At 37.2% G+C, this 22,361-nt stretch overlaps 1 protein-coding gene across 2 annotated transcripts in view; it reads right to left on the bottom strand.

Moving 5' to 3' along the window:
- Positions 1-22,361, bottom strand: part of pip4k2aa (phosphatidylinositol-5-phosphate 4-kinase, type II, alpha a) — a 49,123-nt gene that overhangs the window by 16,456 nt on the left and 10,306 nt on the right. Inside the window, exons 1-3 of one of the 2 annotated variants that reach the window (XM_022683562.2) lie at positions 7,204-7,226; positions 5,710-5,807; positions 1,830-1,926 (exon numbers count right to left, since the gene is read on the bottom strand). In XM_022683562.2, the coding sequence (XP_022539283.1) occupies positions 1,830-1,926; positions 5,710-5,774 (162 nt within the window). In that variant the 5' untranslated portion in view covers positions 5,775-5,807; positions 7,204-7,226. Of the gene's footprint in view, positions 1-1,829; positions 1,927-5,709; positions 5,808-7,203; positions 7,227-22,361 lie in introns of those variants that run through there. The other variant, XM_022683557.2, reaches the window with a different exon arrangement.

Genomic DNA, 22,361 nt, shown 5'->3' with positions numbered 1-22,361 from the left:
TAAACTAAAAGATTCTTCTAAATTCACTTAATCATAAACTTCCCCATAAAATTCCCACCAATTAGTGCTGGGAGAGAGAAGACTAATGTGTTTAGTGGGCAGATGAAGCTCAACTATCTTTTTCAGACCAAGAGTAAAGCAAAGTTAATGAGGCTCAAAACGCTTGGACGAGAACACTAACAGCTCATTCTGTTACATCAACTAGATGCCTGCTAAAGGCAGAAGAGAGTAATTGTAGTTATGTTCTATGGTACCCCAAGCCACAGATGGCTGGGACACCACCAGTGATCAAACTTGAATCATGGCAAGTGTCTACTTCAAGATGTAGATGGGTGGGTAGATTGCACTCATCCCAAAGGGTGATGTCTTTCACTGTGCTTTTCCACAGACCTATATGACTGTCATCACTACATGTGATGACAGCATTGCTAAAATAAATGTGTCTGTTCAGAACTTAAATGTTCCTTTTTAGGTAAAATACTAAATTTAGAATGCTAAAATAATTTGCTAAATTATTAAACATAATAGACATGTGTAACTGGGTTTAGCAATGCTCACAGAGAACCTATAACAACCACCAGCAATCACTTAATGCTTAGCTTAAATGGGAAAGTAAGGTTTTTTTTTAGACTGTGGAGTCAGGAGTGTTTCTAGAACATGTGATCATTTGAGGAAGTGAGTATAAAATGATGTTTCTCTATAAAGACTTTTACAGATCATACTCTACCTTGTTTTATTTATTTTGTTTCCCCAGAAGTTAAAATACGCAGCCTGCTTTTGTTACCTTGCCTGTAAGACTAACTTCTGTAAATTAGCTTAGCGCAAGATTTAATCTCTATCCCACATCATGTCTTTTCAAAAACTATTACAAATCATCTGCAGAATTAATTAACACTCAGGATCAATGCTCGGCATCCATAAAACTTGCTGTAGGTAGAAAGGGTGGGTCTAAACACCTATGAGGTAAAAGAATGGGCTAAATTCCTATGGGGGTTTTAAAAGACAGGACTTAAAGTGTGGGGCCACACAGCTGTGGCCAGACAATTTGGGGTAAACTGCTGTAGGCTGAAAGGGCAGGACTAAACTGCTGTGGGAATATAAAAAAAAAAAAAAAAGAAACTGACTGACTGATTTTTCAGTCAAAAACAAATTGGGGTTTCCCACCCAGACATGCTATTATTGCTTAATGGTACACACTAAGCTGCGATTTTTCCTTGCCAAGTTAAAGACGGATAGGAAAAAAATACTCCAGCCTAGGGCATGACGATTACCACCATTCTCCACCAAGAAGAGTGTTTCTTTTATGTGGGAGTAAAAGATGCTGGAGGGATCCAGCGGAAATGATATGAGGACAAATTAAGAGGCTTATTTGTATGTGGGTGGCTGAGGCAGCGAAGGATTGCCCTGAAATTATGCTGTCATTATGTGGAATAATGGTCTACATTAGGATGGTGGATTGAGGGGTTAATGACCAAATTACATCTCATTAATCACGGGCTTTCCTCGGGGGGGACTGCATCTTTACTTTATATGGTTTCGTAGGTTTAGTAAGAGGTATCAGTGCACTGTGAAGCCAAAACCCTCTGTGCAGATTCTAAAATCACACTGTTTAAAAACATTTTATCTTTTTAATGATCAATAATTACAATTTTAACAAAAGGTTAAAATAATGTTATATCTTACTGAGGTGTCAGTTAGCCCAGATAGGAGCTTAAAATAGTGAGTTTAAGCTCTTACTGCAAATGTTATAGTTCAGCCATGCTAAGTTTAATGCTTTAGTTTGGCACAGAAGTACATAAATCATATTCCTTTATATTTTCTGAACATACCTGGAAGTCCTGGTCGTCGATGTTGAACCTCTCTCTTAAATTACGGAAAACAAGAGGGCAGTACTCCTTGAATTTAAAATGGCTGGGCATATTTTCTCTGCAAATAAAATGAACAATGGCATTATTAAAAAAAAAGCATTAATATAATTTGGATACATAACATGCATTTAATTCCATGAACAATTATTTTATACATTATACTTTAATTAATGTACAGTACTGTTTTCATTGTTAAATACAAATCTGTATCTGTTTATCTGAGCAGTAAGAGTTACAAATCTAACCACTATTAGCACTTTATATTTCCCTCACCATCTAGCTTATATGATCAGTCCATCAATAAAAGTAAATCAGATGAGCTGCAAGCAAAACTGAACAATTAAGGATTCAAGGAGATTTTATTGTCATTCGCATCACATGTGGTACATGAGGTGGAACGAAATTGTGATCTCACGATCCAGTTTTACACCCAAAGAGCTGTTATTAATAGATATATAGATAAAAAAAGAATACAATAAAAGAAATAGAATATACAAAATAGATAGATAAATATCCCAAAGAATACAAATAAATAAATAGAGAGTAGAAGGTTCAGCAACATGAAGTCCAGAGTGCAAGTGTGCTATAGCAGCATGATAATGTGAATTAGAGCAGTGGAGATAAAGTGTCTCAGTGCAAGTAAAGTGACCATGTTTGTAAACAGTAAACAGTAATTTGTCCTTGGTGTCAGTGCAGTGTGTTGTTAAGTGGAGTTTAAGAGTCTTACAGCTTCCGGAATGAAGCTGTTTCTGAGTCTTGTTGTTTTGCACTTAATGCTCCGCAGCCTCCGGCCTGAGGGGAGTGGGACAAAAAGTGCGTGTGCTGGGTGGGTGGGATCCTTCCTGATGCAGGTGGCCCTTTTCCTGCATCTGGAGGTGTAAATGTCTGTGGTGCTGGGGAAGCTAACTCCAACAATAATCTGTGCAGCCTTCACCACCCTCTGCAGTGCTTTCCTGTCTGCAGCAGAGCAGCTTCCATGCCACACATTGATGCTGGAGCACACAATGCTCTCCACCACACATCTGTAGAAGGAGGTGAGGACTGCGCTCCCGAGTCCAGCTCGTCTCAGCCTCCTGAGGAAGTAGAGCCGCTGGTGTGCCTTCCTGACCAGAGTGGAAGTGTTGTTGCTCCAGGTGAGGTTGCTGGTCAGGTGCACACCCAAGTACCTGTAGCTGTCAACCACTTCCACCGCAGATCCTCCAATGTGCAGGGGGAGGTGGGCATGCTTGCCCCTTCTGAAGTCCACAATCATCTCCTTTGTCTTTTTTACATTAATGCAGAGGTTGTTTTCTCTGCACCAATCCTCCAGGTGTTCCACCTCCTGCCTGTAGCTGGACTCATCTCTGTTCGTGATGCATCCAACCACTGCCGTGTCGTCCGCAAACTTCACAATATGACAGCCTGGATGGAGAGGTGAGCAGTCATATGTGAGCAGTGTGAACAGGAGGGGACTCAGCACACAGCCCTGAGGGGAGCCAGTGCTGAGGATTATGGAGGGGGAGGAGATGTTGTGAATCCTCACAGACTGCGGCCTGTTGGTCAGGAAGTCTAGGACCCAGTTGCACAGGGAAGAGCTCAGTCCAAGTGAGGAGAGTTTGGTTATCAGTGTCTGAGGAATCATGGTGTTGAAAGCAGATGTGAAGTCCACAAAGAGCATCCGAACGTAGGAATCCTTCTGCTCCAGGTGGGTGAGGGCAGTGTGGACCACGGAGGAAATGGCATCCTCTGTGGATCGGTTCTTCCTGTATGCATACTGGTGTGGATCCACAGTGATGTTGATGGTGGCTTTGATGTGGGTCTGAACCAGTCTTTCAAAGCACTTTGTGACTATCGGAGTGAGGGCTACTGGCCGGTAGTCATTCAGACCCGTCACTGTGGAGCTCTTGGGGACCGGGATGATGGTGGCGGTCTTCAGGCAAGTGGGGACAGCTGCCTGGATGAGGGACGCGTTGAAAATGTCGGCCAGGACGTCCGAGAGCTGGTCTGCGCAGTCTTTTAGCACCTGTCCGGGGATGTTGTCCGGGCCGGCAGCTTTCCGGGGGTTAATCCTCCTCAGCGTCCTCCTTACTTCTGCTGGTGTCACGCTGAGGGGCTCCTCTCCTGGTGAGTGTGGGAGTCTGGTGCTGGGGGGTGTGTCAGGGTTCTCAAAGCGGGCGTAGAACGTGTTGAGAGCCTCAGGCAGGGATGGGTCTTTGGAGCTTTGTGCAACGTTAGATTTGTAGTCCGTGATGCACTTGATGCCCCTCCACATGCTCTGTGGATCCTGGGAGGAAAAGTGTCCCTGGATTTTCTGAGCATATGCAGCTTTTGCCCTCTTAACTCCAGCAGTCAGCTCTCTTCTAGCCCTCCTGAGTTCATCCGAGTCTCCAGATCTGAAGGCAGCATCCCTGGCTTTCAGCAGGGAACGCACCTCTGCGTTCAGCCAGGGCTTCTGGTTCGGGTAGCAAGTCACAGTCTTGGTAGTAGTGACATCCTCCACACACTTGCTGATGTACCCGAGAACAGCAGATGTGTATTCCTCCAGATCCAGCTCCCCCTCACACTCAGCAGCCTCCCTGAAGATCCGCCAGTCTGTGCAGCCGAAGCAGTCCTGCAGCACAGCGGCGCCGTCACTGGGCCACACCGTGATGGTTTTCTGTGTGGGTTTTGAGCGTCGCAGTGGGGGGTGGTATGCGGGGACCAGCATGATGGAGATGTGGCCCGATAGCCCTAGGTGGGGGCGGGGGAAGGCTTTGTAAGCGTCTTTCACAGAAGAGTAAACACGGTCCAGCGTGTTATTACCTCGCGTTGGAATGTTCACGTGTTGGTAAAACCTCGGCAGCATGTTCTTCAGTTCTACGTGGTTAAAATCCCCCACTACCACGTAGAACGCGTCCGGATGCTTGTTCTGAAGCGAGCTGATGTTGTCATAAAGCTCCTTCAGCGCGTTGTTAGCATTAGCATCCGGTGCTATGTAAACAGCAATCACGAACACCGCCGAAAACTCACGAGGCAGATAGTGAGGACGACGCTTTACAGTCAGCTGTTCTGTCGCCTCGGAGCAGTGGCTGTTTACCAACACGCAGTTTGTGCACCAACCTTTGTTTATGGTCTGGTTCAGCCAGGTTTCCGTGAGACAAATCACAGCGCAGTTCCTCATCTCCTCAGAAACATTCATCCTCAGCCGCAGCAGGTCCAGCTTGTTATCCAAAGAGCGGATGTTAGAGAGGAAAAGCGACGGAATCGGGGGTCGGTTAGCATTAGCCTTTAGCCTGGCTAGCACCCCAGCGCGTTTTCCTCTCTTCTGACGCCGCTCGCACCGCCTCCTCCTCTTGCCCTTTGTCTGCAGCGATCCGCTCCCCCGCGCCGGAGCGCGGAGGAGCTGCAGCTCGCCCAGCGTAGCTCGGATATTATTGTCCATAATTGCTGTTTTACTGACCAAACTGTCCTTAATCCTCAGAAGTCCGGTTCTGCTGTAACTCACATGCGTGGGGCGCGTAAAGTTGGCTTCAGAACCGACTTAAAAACAGCTCAAAATAGGGTGTTCGCTAGGAGCGTAAGAAGCCGCTGCACTACTGCGCGCTTATACAATACAATAACTGAAGGTTAACTCAAAGATTAACAACCAAACCTGAGTATTCTTCTAACTGTGTTTCTTTAACTAACATACCAGTAATATAACAATAATAATAACCAATAGCACATTCTGTCTACTTACTGTGTTTTTACATTTTGAAAGGCAAAGTAAACTTGCAACATCTACATACAGCAATATAATTTTATTTTATCCACATTGTGCAAACAAAGGTCAAGTAAATGTTTCCTGAATTCAGGGATATTTCTGGAAATAGATGAAACTCACTTGTTAAATAGATGGTTGTCCACCTTGATCTTGGAATATGCCTTGAAGTCATCTGGCATCAGCATGATCGGGATCTGAACATGACTCAGCTCATTTATCTGTGAACACAAAAAGACAATGGACACTCAGGTACAGTCATAAATCTAAGCAAGTGGGGCATGTCAAAACCAACCAGACAGCTGGGTAATTGTGTTCATCTAATCAACTAACAACTAAACATTATTTACACACAATGTAAAACCTGGTAATGCACATAAACAAACATTCATAAATTGAAGAAATTGGGACTAAAGTTATACATTCAGTAAAATTAAGAAGCAGGTAAAAATACTAATATAAACTATGAATAAATCAAATCATCTTACAATTAACTTGCATGCAATGCAGATATGGACTACAATGCAATCTAAATAAAAACATACAGCATACGAATAAGCTTAATTGCTGTCCAATATCTTTTAAATATCTATTTTTTTAACAGTCAATACAGCAAGACAGAGTGCACAGAGAACAACAAAGAGAGAAAGCAAAAATGCATGACTCAGTATAATTCACATATGCACAATCCTTCCAATATCAAACATTTATAAATACTGCATTTTATATACCAAAAATGTCTTCGACCAAGAATCTGAGTCTGAGCTTGCCCCCATAACAATGTTTACATATGCCAAACTCTTGCTAAAAAAAGCAGTTAAAAAGTTATCCATTATATTGTTCCTTTAAAACAAACAACTCTCAAATGTGAGTGAAATACAGGAAGAGAACTAGATAATCCACGCTTTTGAACAATTGGCAGTGCCTATGCAGCCAGTGTGTGGTTATCACAGCCATGTTTTCCCCTCTATCTACTCATCCTATACCACAGTGCTCTTTGCAAATTAAGGCTTGAAATCTCATTCCCACTCACATACACACACACATTCACAATGCCCTGAAGGGACAGGCACAATGATACAGTGTGAATGATGAGGCCTGGCTGTCAGAAGGCGACGTCGCTGATAAAAACAATGAGCCGCTTTACTCAACACAAGAGCTGATACAATAGCTGCATTGGTGCCATGTGGAAAAAGCATTCGTTCTCATTTAGCACCAAAACACTCCTGTGGAAACCGTACCAAAGCACTGAGCAATAAAACCTTAATGAAGGAGATTATGATGCCACTGTGGTAATAAAATTTTGCATGTAAAATTGCAATCGGGAAAAGCGCTTTCATTGTATTGGTCGAGGGATTCACTGACTCACTCACAGACCCTTAAAAAGTAATAATAAACTCCACTCAGCTTCACGGAGCTCCAGTTACAGCTCAGGGCTCAACATTAACAGTTGCCTTAGTAACCAGTTTTAAGCAATCACAGACCTTTTCATGCCCCCTGGTTGCCCCTGTGGCAACACTTTTGTTGTTGTTGTCTGTTAGTTACTGTAAACGCAACCGTAAGTAAAAACGACAGAAGATTTTACTACAATTTAACCAAATGAAGGAACAAACAAACCTGTGTTCTCTTAGTGATAGGTCACACTCACTTTTCAGCCTCATTCATAAAAACATGCCCACAAAGTCGCACCCACATTCAAGCAAGCACAGCCACTCAGACCTATCACTCACACAAACCATCACAACTCTCAATCCCCTGATCTCAGCCTCACTTGAACAAACCACTCCCAATTCAGCTCCACTTAAAGAAACATGTCCACTTAGCCACTGAGCCCCACCCCCACTAACTTCATCCAGTACCCACTGAATGACCCCGTCCATCTTAGCCTCACCCCTCCACTCAAACAGACTGCCACCCCATCAACCCCAACTCGGACACGCCCCCTTCATAATCTCCAATCTCAGCCTCAAAACACCACTCCCAATTCAGCCTACATGAATCTATCCCCACCCCCTTTTTTTAAATCTCCAGATATGTGTATAAAATTAACCAGTTTCAATGTCGTTCAAGCCCCACCTGAACAACCCCCATCTTAGCCCCACCCATCTACTCAAACACCACCTTTCCCAGCTCCACACAGTCACTCCAATAAACGTGCTTAATAAGCACCACACCCAAACAAACAGCACCACATGTCTCTTTTTTAATCTAATACCCCTACAACACCAATCAAACTCCTCCCAATCCAGCCCTACTCAAAAAACATACCCAATCCCAGCCTCACCTAAAAAATATGCACTCAGCCCCACACATCCCTTGCACAATACCCCACCTCTGCCCCAAAACCCCACTCAAACAAACTCCTCCTAATTCATTCTACTCAAAAAAACATGGCTATTTAGCCCCAAGTCCACTCAAACATCCCCATCCCCAGCAACTCTATCCCAAAACATCTGACTCATCCCTTGAAAGTAAAAACATAAAAATCTACTCCAATTTAACTCTTTAAATGAGACGGAATAAACTAACACGCAATCATTGTGCTGGTTTACGTTAAATCTTTAAACCTATTTTTTATTCCCAACTCAAGGAAACTTTCCCCAATTAAACCCTGAAAAAAACTTACTGATTCAACTCCATGCACTCTAAAAAACAGAGGTACGATATGAGTACTTTTTTGTACTCGAAGGTACATTCTTTATAATTGTCCCCTCAAAGGTACAATATTGGTCTTTACAGGGTCAGATTTGTTCCCTCTGAAGTACAAAGTCATTTCTAACAGCAATAAGTACAGATTTGTACCATTTAACCAGCCAAAGGGTACATTCAGTATTCTGCATCACTGTACTAATGAACAGTATATATTTAAATTGCACATTTTTTATTTGAAAGCCAGACAATTTTGTATCATCAAGTTTTTGAGCCATTTTTAGTTGATGACAATGTTTATAATCTTTATAATCTTTACTGGCACAAAAGCCATGGGTACAAAAAAGTACTTTCACTGAAAGGTACTTTTTTGAACCTTAATATAAGGTATAGCCCCAGCGACAAGCTTTGTACTCTTTTAAGTACAAATCTGTACTTATATTTCTTAGAGTGTGCCCACTTGAACAAGCATCCCTAAACTGAGTCCCTTCCCAGCTTCACTGCTCACTCAAACATGCTCTACAAACTCATAATCTAAAACACACCCACTCAGCCACACACCTGACTCAATCCTGAAGAAATGGGTTTTTGTCATGGATTAAACTGGATTAGACTGAATCAGACATGTTAAGAGTAGCGAATACTTGTGTACAATGCAATCATCCATCAAAGGATAATTTATGCTCGCTAGTCATGAATTTGGTCAATTTGTCTTATACAGTTGGCACTGACTGGCCACTGCAAGAGTGTCTGAGTGTTTAGGCTCCTCCTGAGGCTTCTCTACTGACATAACAAAAAGCAGTCACTAAGAGCCACTAAGACCCTGTAGGGCCTTCAAGAGCTCAAAGCATTGTGGGACAGCAATAACACCAGCAGATTTCTATTTTCTGAATATCTAATTATACCTCAGTTTGTTCTTCACCACCTCCAGCATTTGCCTGACATGCTGAGCAGCTCTTAATCACACAGTAAGATGCAGTAGCCCTATTGTTACTTTAGGAGCAGCATTTTTTTTGCTTGTTTATCCCTCAGGACTGCAATATATATTATACAATAGTCACAGTCCTGACCTTTTGGACTAGAAGTCAAAAATTACTCATGTTATACTTTCAGGTATTGTTGGTGACTCATTTAAAGTCATGGGTGTTTCAGATCCATGTTGGTGATAATTATGACCCCGGTCATAACCTGTTTGTGTGCCTGCTGCTTCTGCTGCTCATGTTCTAAGTTTAGTTTCTAGTTTGCAGTGTGTGATGATGCACAACTAGCTTCATGGAGGTGCTCTCCTCCACAATAACGGGCTATACGCACAACCTCTAGCGCACAGAAAAATACATAAGTCTACCATGATGAAATCAAGATTTGATAAACAAGCCTAATGGTTTCTATCACCACCCCTGAAAAGAATACATTAAAAGTATGGACAAAGATAGGCTTGATGTTAACTATGGGTTTGTGTAGTGCACATATTTAAAAAATAACGCAAGGCACAGCACACACACACAGGCCCAAGATGCAGTGCAGTCAATTAAAGTTTCAAAGAAAGTCTATCTACAAACAGTTATGCAAATGACACAGTTGGTTGTGATAGCAAGTGCATGGCCAAACAGCAATTGTATTTCTAGTTAATATTCAGACTTGCAGCCCAAATCATATTTATACATTGTATCCAGATAAGGGCTGCACAATATTTAATTTTAGCATTGCTATCGCAATGTGTTTATGTGCAAATTAAAAATGTGAAATTGTGTAATGTAAAATGATTTTTAGATTAATACAAAAAAAACACTATTCTTATTTTCAATGATATTTCTAAAAGATAAACATTATACATTCCCAATTTAATTTTAGTCCAAACTTAAGTACACATAGCTCATTATTAATATCATAATGTGCATTCACTGATGAAAAAAAAAAAAGCTTTTTCTAGTATCGTGCAGCCCTAATCCAGAATATATAAAGAAATCAGACTGCATTAGCAGAAAAACAGCTGACCTTAAAAAGAGATACACCATCAAAGGCTTCCTTTGCAAAACTAAATAAATATAAAAACAATATAAATAGACTTAAATACTTAAAATGTAAGTATTCAAAAGAGACATCTCTCTTTCAAATATTATACTGCACAAGTTAGACACAAGTTTACTATAATCAAACAACTACATGCTTTTCTTGAAGGCATAGATGCAATAAAAAATTTAAATGGCTGTTTATTATTCACAAATAACTTGGTTCTCCAGTTATTAAATACATTTTGTTCACACTACAATAATATAATCCTTTAAGCTACAGTAATAACATATCTAAAAAAGGGCCATAGTTACTGCCCTTGAAGTTTTTCTTTCACCTTGTATCCAGTGTTTAAAAGATTTTTATCACTTGTGCTGAATAAATGATTCTGTACCCATGATCGATTCTGTGAAAATACATAACAGATGGAAAATTAAAATCAGCATACTAGATGAACCAATACACTGCCCTGTACTAATTGCAATGTAACAGTTCGAAACTTAACACTGTGATTATTTAAGGGAGAGATGATGCACCTCCATCCTACCTGCCTCTGCATATGAGAACCACATCACAAAAGTTTAAACAAAGCCTGTTTCTCTACAATGAACCATTTTACATTTTCCTTGCATGCCGGTATAACTGTAGTTATTTGTAAGTCTAACGTCTGTAACTCTAGAGGCCTACACGGAAAGAAACTCAAAAGCAAGGTGACTACGTGGATGGTCTTTGCATTGTGAAGAGGACAGAGGATGTGGTTATGACCCTGGAGCCAATAAAGGTGACAAAAACCATCTCATCAAAGAACAATAACCTCCCTCTGTCAGTGAAGCCTGCACACTGCAGAACCAGCAAACTCAACCAGTGTAAAGGAGATCAAACAACCTACAAAGATTTGATAAGCTGAACCACTCACAAGTACTACCACCACACTGTACTACTGTACTAATCGTATACTTTAGCATAGGGGTGGGCGATATGGGCAAAAAAAAATATCTCGATATTTTTTTGGATTTTTGCGATAACGATATTTTGACGATATTTTCCAAAAAATACAAAACTATTCTAAAAAAAGTATTCAATTGAACATGTAAGGTTCAAAATATGGTAAAAAACAGGAAATTTTTAGGCGCTTTTCAGATTTTCTATTTCTATTTTTTATTTTTAGATCCATGAAATGATATATTTATGTGGATGAAGTGTTTTAGTAGCTCTATATTCTGCTATTAGAAGTTTTAAAATCACCATGTAAAATTATAAACTGCTCCCTAGATATGATAGAGATCTGAACCTGGGATGGTCCTTTGTTTCTGAAAAGGACTGGAAACTTTAGAAGAATAAAAACTATTAATTTTATAACTTATTTCGCAATAAAGAAGGTCTCTCAGCCTGTTCTCTCCCTATAGAATAGACCCGCTGGAGCAGATTTTCCAGAGGGAGGGGGGAGCGCTCTCAGAGTGTCCGGTTTCAGAGCGGGCTTCACCTCTGTCCCACATAACTCGCCACCTGATTGGCTGACAGAATGTAGGGGGGCAGAGGGGGGCTCTCAGTCTGCCCAACTACCATGGTAACACGCATGCGCAGTTTGATCGCTCCAGAACAAAGGGAAAGTCTCAGAACACAGCGCTGGAGTTTCCAATAGTTTTAATCTGCGTCGGATTTATAAGAGCGCTTCTCAGACATAAATGGGGATTATTGGGGACTGGATTGATGGATTTTCTGATGGTTGGGTGGATTCTGAAGTCAGTGCTCTCAGGTAGGTGCTGATTCGCTCTGTTTGGGTGTGGGGGGTGTTGTTGCAGGTACCCCGGGCGGATCAAAGAGCGTGTTTTTATCACAAACCGGACCGTCTAGCGCACGCTTTCAGCTCTAAAACGAAATACAGCTAAATGTGACTGAAAGGTAGAGATTCTTAGCTTTAAAATGGCATATTGGGTGTCTATATTGACCCTATACTTACTCAAACACAGCCAGATATGAATTATGATATTTTTCTGGCCCGCCGGCGGGACAGGCCGTGTTAATACTAGAGACCTGCGCGGGACAGCATTTCCACTCCTGCTCCCGCAAAAAAATATGATTTTCAGTCCCACTCCCGCCCGCAATTCCCACATGATTCCGACATTCGCGTTACTGCTCAAGGCAGTTCTTGTCATTGGCTTGAGGAATTAAAAGTGATGTACTTAGCTGAACACATCACTAAGCTAGCTGCAATGACAAAATATTCAAATAAACAGAAATATTTAACCAAAATAACAAATAAATTCTTACACAAAACAAACTAAAAAGTAAACAATTAGAACTAAAAAAAAAGAAGTAACTAAACAAAACCCACCTACAGACCCAAACAAATAAACGCCACAATAAAGCAAACACAACTGAAAGCAAACACAACTAAAAGCAAACAGGGCCTGCAGGCCAAGACACAAGATACAGGCCAAGGCCCTCTCTTTAAGGAAAATAAATGAATAATAAATCGCAAAAACAAATAAAATTAGAAAACAAACAAACTAAACTAAACCCAAAATACTAACGAAACTATAATCTTAACGAATTGCAAAAGATGAAAAATAAAAACGTCACACAAAAGTAGGAAAACAATAAATAAGTAAATAATAAAGTAAATAAACTGCGTCTGGACGACGACACCAAATACAATAAATCAACCAGAAACAAAGAAATAAACAAACAACAATGTAACGACTGGCAAAGCACCAGCTAAACCAGAACCAGCACAACGAAAGGAAGAGCAGCTAAGGTTAGCTTTCCGAGACTTTCCGTCTGCCTCACCCGATTGCGGTCAAGCCAGCACCCACTGCAAAACGCTTGGTCAAACTAGCCCCCACGCTGTTTCTCAGAGCGCGCATACACTAAACATTGCGGCAAGCGTGAGAAGGAACACATTTCAAAATAAAAGCCCCCCCCCCCTTAATATCATTATGCTGTGGAGTGGTATTAAAAGGAATCCACATGATTTCACATGTTATGTCTGATATCACATGTCAATTTCATGTAGTCCTGGTAGTACACAAAATAAAAGCCCTGTAAATTATAAAAAAATATGTTATTTTAATAATACTACTACTACTAATAATACTAATACTAATAATAATACTAATAATAATACTTATATGTGTCACTCACTTAATAACAGGGCATTATAATGTGTCATTTCAAAATAAAGGCCCTTTAAATTATTACAATATTTTATTTTAACACAATGTTTAGACTGTTATTAAAAGGAATCTGTCTGACGTCACAGGTCAATTTCATATAGTCCTGATAGTACACCACGTGTATTTGTCACTCACTTAATATCAGAACATTTTGATGTGTCATTTCAAAATAAGGGCCACTTAAATTGTAACATTTATGTAATTGTACACAATGTTTAGACTGTTATTAAAAGAAATCTGTCTGATATCACAGCTCAATTTTATATAGCCCTGATAGTACACTACTTGTATGTGTCACTCACTTAATATCAGAACATTTTGATGTGTCATTTTAAAATAAAAGCCCTTTAAATTGTAACAATATTTTGTTTCAACACAATGTTTAGACTGTTATTAAAAAAAATCTGTCTGATATCACAGTTCAATTTCAGATAGTACTGATAGTACACTACTTGTATGTGTCACTCACTTAAAATCAGAACATTTTGATGTGTCATTTTAAAATAAAAGCCCTTTAAATTGTAACAATATTTTGTTTCAACACAATGTTTAGACTGTTATTAAAAAAAATCTGTCTGATATCACAGTTCAATTTCATATAGTCCTGATAGTACACTACTTGTATGTGTCACTCACTTAAAATCAGAACATTTTGATGTGTCATTTCAAAATAAAGGCCCTTTAAATTATAACATTTATGTAATTTTACACAATGTTTAGACTGTTATTAAAAAAAATCTGTCTGATATCACAGGTCAATTTCATATAGTCCTGATAGTACACCACTGGTATGTTTCACTGACTTAATATTAGAACATTTTGGTGTGTCATTTCAAAATAAAGGCCCTTTAAATTGTAACATTTATGTAATTTTACACAATGTTTAGACTGTTATTAAAAAAAATCTGTCTGATATCACAGTTCAATTTCAGATAGTCCTGATAGTACACTACTTGTATGTGTCACTCACTTAATATCAGAACATTTTGATGTGTCATTTCAAAATAAAGACCCTTTAAATTTCAAAAATATTTTATTTCAACACAATGTTTAGACTGTTATTAAAAAAAATCTGTCTGATATCACAGTTCAATTTCATATAGTCCTGATAGTACACTACTTGTATGTGTCACTCACTTAAAATCAGAACATTTTGATGTGTCATTTCAAAATAAAGGCCCTTTAAATTATAACATTTATGTAATTTTACACAATGTTTAGACTGTTATTAAAAAAAATCTGTCTGATATCACAGTTCAATTTCAGATAGTCCTGATAGTACACTACTTGTATGTGTCACTCACTTAATATCAGAACATTTTGATGTGTCATTTCAAAATAAAGACCCTTTAAATTTCAAAAATATTTTATTTCAACACAATGTTTAGACTGTTATTAAAAAAAATCTGTCTGATATCACAGTTCAATTTCAGATAGTACTGATAGTACACTACTTGTATGTTTCACTCACTTAATATCAGAACATTTTGATGTGTCATTTTAAAATAAAAGCCCTTTAAATTGTAACATTTATGTAATTATACACAATGTTTAGACTGTTACACATACAAGTGGTGTACTATCAGTAGTATATGACATTGAAATGTGATATCAGACAGATTTATCTTAATAGCAGTCTAAACATTGTGTAAAATTACATAAATGTTATAATTTAAAGGGCCTTTATTTTGAAATGACACATCAAAATGTTCTGATATTAAGTGAGTGACACATACAAGTAGTGTACTATCAGTACTATCTGAAATTGACCTGTGATATCAGACAGATTTTTTTTAATAACAGTCTAAACATTGTGTAAAATTACATAAATGTTACAATTTAAAGGGCTTTTATTTTAAAATGACACATCAAAATGTTCTGATTTTAAGTGAGTGACACATACAAGTAGTGTACTATCAGTACTATCTGAAATTGAACTGTGATATCAGACAGATTTTTTTTAATAACAGTCTAAACATTGTGTAAAATTACATAAATGTTACAATTTAAAGGGCCTTTATTTTGAAATGACACACCAAAATGTTCTGATATTAAGTGAGTGACACATACAAGTAGTGTACTATCAGGGCTATATAAAATTGAGCTGTGATATCAGACAGATTTCTTTTAATAACAGTCTAAACATTGTGTATAATTACATAAATGTTACAATTTAAAGGGCTTTTATTTTAAAATGACACATCAAAATGTTCTGATTTTAAGTGAGTGACACATACAAGTAGTGTACTATCAGTACTATCTGAAATTGAACTGTGATATCAGACAGATTTTTTTTAATAACAGTCTAAACATTGTGTTGAAATAAAATATTTTTGAAATTTAAAGGGTCTTTATTTTGAAATGACACATCAAAATGTTCTGATATTAAGTGAGTGACACATACAAGTAGTGTACTATCAGGACTATCTGAAATTGAACTGTGATATCAGACAGATTTTTTTTAATAACAGTCTAAACATTGTGTAAAATTACATAAATGTTACAATTTAAAGGGTCTTTATTTTGAAATGACACATCAAAATGTTCTGATATTAAGTGAGTGACACATACAAGTAGTGTACTATCAGGACTATCTGAAATTGAACTGTGATAGACAGATTTTTTTTAATAACAGTCTAAACATTGTGTAAAATTACATAAATGTTACAATTTAAAGGGCTTTTATTTTAAAATGACACATCAAAATGTTCTGATTTTAAGTGAGTGACACATACAAGTAGTGTACTATCAGTACTATCTGAAATTGAACTGTGATATCAGACAGATTTTTTTTAATAACAGTCTAAACATTGTGTAAAATTACATAAATGTTACAATTTAAAGGGCTTTTATTTTAAAATGACACATCAAAATGTTCTGATTTTAAGTGAGTGACACATACAAGTAGTGTACTATCAGTACTATCTGAAATTGAACTGTGATATCAGACAGATTTTTTTTAATAACAGTCTAAACATTGTGTTGAAATAAAATATTTTTGAAATTTAAAGGGTCTTTATTTTGAAATGACACATCAAAATGTTCTGATATTAAGTGAGTGACACATACAAGTAGTGTACTATCAGGACTATATAAAATTGAGCTGTGATATCAGACAGATTTCTTTTAATAACAGTCTAAACATTGTGTATAATTACATAAATGTTACAATTTAAAGGGCTTTTATTTTAAAATGACACATCAAAATGTTCTGATATTAATTGAGTGAAACATACAAGTAGTGTACTATCAGGACTATCTGAAATTGAACTGTGATATCAGACAGATTTTTTTTAATAACAGTCTAAACATTGTGTAAAATTACATAAATGTTACAATTTAAAGGGCCTTTATTTTGAAATGACACACCAAAATGTTCTAATATTAAGTCAGTGAAACATACCAGTGGTGTACTATCAGGACTATATGAAATTGACCTGTGATATCAGACAGATTTTTTTTAATAACAGTCTAAACATTGTGTAAAATTACATAAATGTTATAATTTAAAGGGCCTTTATTTTGAAATGACACATCAAAATGTTCTGATTTTAAGTGAGTGACACATACAAGTAGTGTACTATCAGGACTATATGAAATTGAACTGTGATATCAGACAGATTTTTTTTAATAACAGTCTAAACATTGTGTTGAAACAAAATATTGTTACAATTTAAAGGGCTTTTATTTTAAAATGACACATCAAAATGTTCTGATATTAAGTGAGTGAAACATACAAGTAGTGTACTATCAGGACTATCTGAAATTGAACTGTGATATCAGACAGATTTTTTTTAATAACAGTCTAAACATTGTGTAAAATTACATAAATGTTACAATTTAAAGGGCTTTTATTTTAAAATGACACATCAAAATGTTCTGATATTAATTGAGTGAAACATACAAGTAGTGTACTATCAGGAATATATGAAATTGAACTGTGATATCAGACAGATTTTTTTAATAACAGTCTAAACATTGTTGAAACAAAATATTGTTACAATTTAAAGGGCTTTTATTTTAAAATGACACATCAAAATGTTCTGATATTAAGTGAGTGACACATACAAGTAGTGTACTATCAGGGCTATATAAAATTGAGCTGTGATATCAGACAGATTTCTTTTAATAACAGTCTAAACATTGTGTAAAATTACATAAATGTTACAATTTAAGTGGCCCTTATTTTGAAATGACACATCAAAATGTTCTGATATTAAGTGAGTGACAAATACACGTGGTGTACTATCAGGACTATATGAAATTGACCTGTGACGTCAGACAGATTCCTTTTAATAACAGTCTAAACATTGTGTTAAAATAAAATATTGTAATAATTTAAAGGGCCTTTATTTTGAAATGACACATTATAATGCCCTGTTATTAAGTGAGTGACACATATAAGTATTATTATTAGTATTATTATTAGTATTAGTATTATTAGTAGTAGTAGTATTATTAAAATAACATATTTTTTTATAATTTACAGGGCTTTTATTTTGTGTACTACCAGGACTACATGAAATTGACATGTGATATCAGACATAACATGTGAAATCATGTGGATTCCTTTTAATACCACTCCACAGCATAATGATATTAAAGGGGGGGGCTTTTATTTTGAAATGTGTTCCTTCTCACGCTTGCCGCAATGTTTAGTGTATGCGCGCTCTGAGAAACAGCGTGGGGGCTAGTTTGACCAAGCGTTTTGCAGTGGGGGCTGGCTTGACCGCAGTCTCACCCGCCCGCAATGAGCTTTCAAAATTTGCCCTGCGCTGCACTACTATGCATTGGGTCCAGCGGGTGCAGGTCTCTACTTTATACACAATGCACTCTGAGTTTAGTTAATCAGTTGTTTTTACTTACATTATGTATATGTATAAATATATAAATAACAGCCTTAAAATACGATGCAGTTTATTAATTTTTGGCGATTTAAAAAAAACAAAAAAAAACTCGATATTACAAAATTACACATCGTCAAATCAACATTCACGATAATTTCGCAAACGATACATATTGCCCACGACTACTTTAGCATTTTTTTTACCTGATCACTGTACATGTCTAGCAAACAACAGAAAAAGACATAATGATTACAATCATTTTCATCTTTATCAATAGCAAACATTACAGAGTTAAATGGGGAAACACCAAACAGTAATTTAATCCTTTACAGTCACAGTTAGAACCGTTACGATACCAATTAGTTTTATCGAAATAATTTCTGGGGAAATGTATCGTCCAAATCATATCATTGTCACATTTAAACCCATTTAATGCCATACCATATATACCATAAATGGCTCTCCTTGCTAACACAATGAGTATTATTTAGATTAGGAAAATGTTATTAAATCCTATCCATGTATTATACAGTAAGTTGATAAGTTGTGACAGGACACGTCGCAATACATATGTCTTCTTTCCTACATAACCTGTAGTTAATCTAGATAGTCTAGGCTGATCAGGTAGTCAGAAGTTCATAACTGTCTGCCCTGTTCCCTAAAATTATGTTTATTGGTTGCATTGGTATTTTCTTGGTAGTTCATATTATGTTCATATAACTTATGGACTTCAACTTAAAAGCAACGGTTTGAATTAAATACTCTTTAGCAGCTTTTCTGATGAATATAAGCTTTTGGTAGCCATCAAACCTGGAAAAATTATTTTGGAATATTTGATCACTCTTTCTGGAAGACTTAGTAGAGTTCAGTTAAATGTGTTAGTTTTCTGACATAGACCTGACATTTGAGCAAAGTTCCCAGGCTAATGAACTAGAAAGCCACTCCAAAAGCTTAATGATGGTCTGCTTTTCCCACTCCACAACCATCTTTGATGTGTTTGGAGTCATTGACCTGTTGGAACATGCAATTGTGTCCATGTTTTAATAATAGAATAATCATGCCTGTATTATTTTTTTTCTAAGCTGAAAGCAGAAGCATTTCTGAATGGAAAAGATACAAAATATTGTGTTCAATTGTACCAGTGTCCTGGATCGACCATCCCTACTACGACTCTTTGGTTCGTTTTCTGCACTACAAATGCACAGCAGCTGGTGGAGCAAAGGAGACTTCAGAAGGGCTCATTCACTCAAAGTAAAACCAGCGTGTGAAGGTGACGTGAAGTTTCTGACTGAGCGCGCTCTCTCTCTCTCAAAACCTGAAATCGAATTCATCCACTCTGAAAGGAGACCGCATCATGCCCACCCAGTTTAAAATGATTTTTCCGCACGCTTAGTGCAACTACTCATCCTCATCAGAGAGGGCTCTCGATCCCAAAGCTTACAGACATCAGCTTTAAACTTTTAATTATTAAGAAAGTTCTCACATTGCACTTGGAACATAAACATAAACTATTGCAAACAAGAAAATCAAAAATAAAGCAAACACACTGTATTTAAATATAATTAACATACTAGCTCATATATGTTAATGGGCTCTCATTGCTAAAAAAAAACATAATGGGCGATACTGTAATCAGTAAAAATGTGTTCATGTCCTGATATTGTACAGTAAGGGACAGGCTGTACAGTAAATCCACCAGCTGTAGTTAATCATGATCACAAACAGGAAGCTCAGAGGCTCTTGAAAGTTACAGTCACTTTGGAACTTTCCACACCAGATGAAAGACAAATTTACCAATGTGTGTATTTAAATAGGTGACAGTCATTCTGATGTACATTTAAATCCCACTGCAAAGCCATTTTCATAAATCTGCTGAAACTGTCCCTTATCATATTTCTGCTTAAACATAAGAAATCAAAAACATCTATATCATCAGATACAGATATATCAGCAGTCAGCATCAGTTCAGAGTTTCCCTATCTGCTTCTCCACAGTTTACTGGCCTGCAGCTACGATTCCCTTTTCATTCAGCAAGTGCAAACTCAGCATTTATCTCCATGCACACATCTCACCAGCCAACTTTCATACAACCACTTCCTGTTTGTCTCCATGGCAGCAAAGTCAGGTTTTCCGCTGCAGAGCTGCACGCTCATCCTTATCGCGACAGGAAGGAGCAGAGAGAGTACGTCTTCCAACAAGCACAGCATTAAGCTTTACTTTCTCACCCAACAAACACACTTCGGTCTCATTACTCTCTCTGATCTCAAGCTCTATGTTCAGCTGTGACCGATAGGTTTGCCTTGAGGTGGGTGATATAATATTTTACATAAAACTGAACAATAACAATATAATCACATTTTTAAACTAGATTTTATATGGTTTAAGGATTTTTTGTGCATTATGTCATAATTAATTGTTTAACCTGATGTTGGATGATATGGACTCTTAATTTACATTTTTCAATAATGACAATAATGATAACATTTATATTAGATCTTTTTAATGTGTCTGAATTTCTGGATTTTTTCATTTTAGTTTTTAATAAATGACAGTTTAAAAACTGACTTCATAAAAATGTATTATTTGTATTACTATTTTTTTTTTTTAATCAAACTTGCTAAATAATATTTTTCCCCCAAATACTCAATGTCAGCACCGAAACTGTATAACAATTATGATAAAAAGAAGGCAAACTTAGACCTGGACGATATGGCCAAATAACTAATACTAATATAAGTTTATATTTTGCTTGATACAAATATTATTATTTTATGGTATCAATATGAATAGTATGCATAGTACAGGAGTTTATATTAATTTATGCTACACATCATCCGTTTAAACAAAACACTTTGTTCATTTCTTATCTTATTATGGTATCCACAAAAGCTATGAACATATGGGCTGGACGATTTGACCAAACTATATATCACAATGAATTTCTGAATTTTAGTCAATACCATGCAAGTTCAATATCAATATGAACAGATAAATAGCACCACCTGTGATGTACATCAATGACTGGCTGTAGGCCAAAGGAAACTTTAAAGCTGTCAAATATGGACATTAATAAGTTAATAAAAATAAAACTAATTTACAAAAAAAAAAAAGTGACATGTGAGCAGTATTCACATTCATGCACCCTCGTTTTAAACCTTGCCATATTTTAACACCAGTTCCAGAAAAAACCCTACAGAAGCAGATGAACGACATTGTGTTTTTGAGCACCAGTAACCTTTCCATTCAGTGGACGAACCGTAAGCTGTTCTTCAGATTTCAGCTGAGGCAAAACCACATAAAAGCAAGCACTGCAGAAAAGGTTACAGAAGTCTAACTAAACAAAGTAAGTGTTTGTCTAACCCAATGGCCCGTTCCATTTCTGGGAGGAGGCCAACTGGGTGCAGAACGTAAAGGTCAAATATGAGGCTATTCATAGCCTGCAACCATACATCCAAAATAAATCCACTTTAATACAGAAAGTTTTTAGCCTGCAGTGAATCAGCAGGGGGAATTTGGCTATGGTGAACCACATCTCAGAAAAAAAAAAACGGGATAACATACATACATACTGTATGACCAAAAGTTTACAAACACCTGATTAACCACTGTTTGTTTTTGAGGATGTTTTCACCCCTGAAAGTCCGGACCAAGGCTTTTATTGTGATTACATTGTATATATTGGTCCAGTAAGTGGACTAAAGAACTTGACCACACCCTGTCGTGATGTCATCAGCTACATGCGCTGTGTCTCTCTATACATGATATTAATTGGTTTGTAAAGTGTTCGTTATGAGTTTTGTGAGTTGCTTTGGCAGGTGTTGTGACGAACAGAACTAGATCACCTCTTTTGGTCGAATCAAACTCTGTTTATTTGCTCCAGACGGTGGTTAGCAGGCCCTTTCACACCTGGTTCGGACCCAAACTGAAAAGTCCAAAAGTCCGGACAATACAAAATACAGATGCATCTAAAAAAAAATATTATCATTGAAAAGTTACTTTATTTGAATAATTCAGTTCAAAATGTGAAACTAAACATATATAGGTGTATTACACACAGAGTGATCTATTTTAGGTGTTTCTTTCTTGTATTGTT

Source organism: Astyanax mexicanus, chromosome 1 (genome assembly GCF_023375975.1).
Source record: "Astyanax mexicanus isolate ESR-SI-001 chromosome 1, AstMex3_surface, whole genome shotgun sequence".
Lineage (NCBI taxonomy): Eukaryota > Metazoa > Chordata > Actinopteri > Characiformes > Acestrorhamphidae > Astyanax > Astyanax mexicanus.
This window is presented reverse-complemented; position numbering and strand designations above follow the sequence as displayed.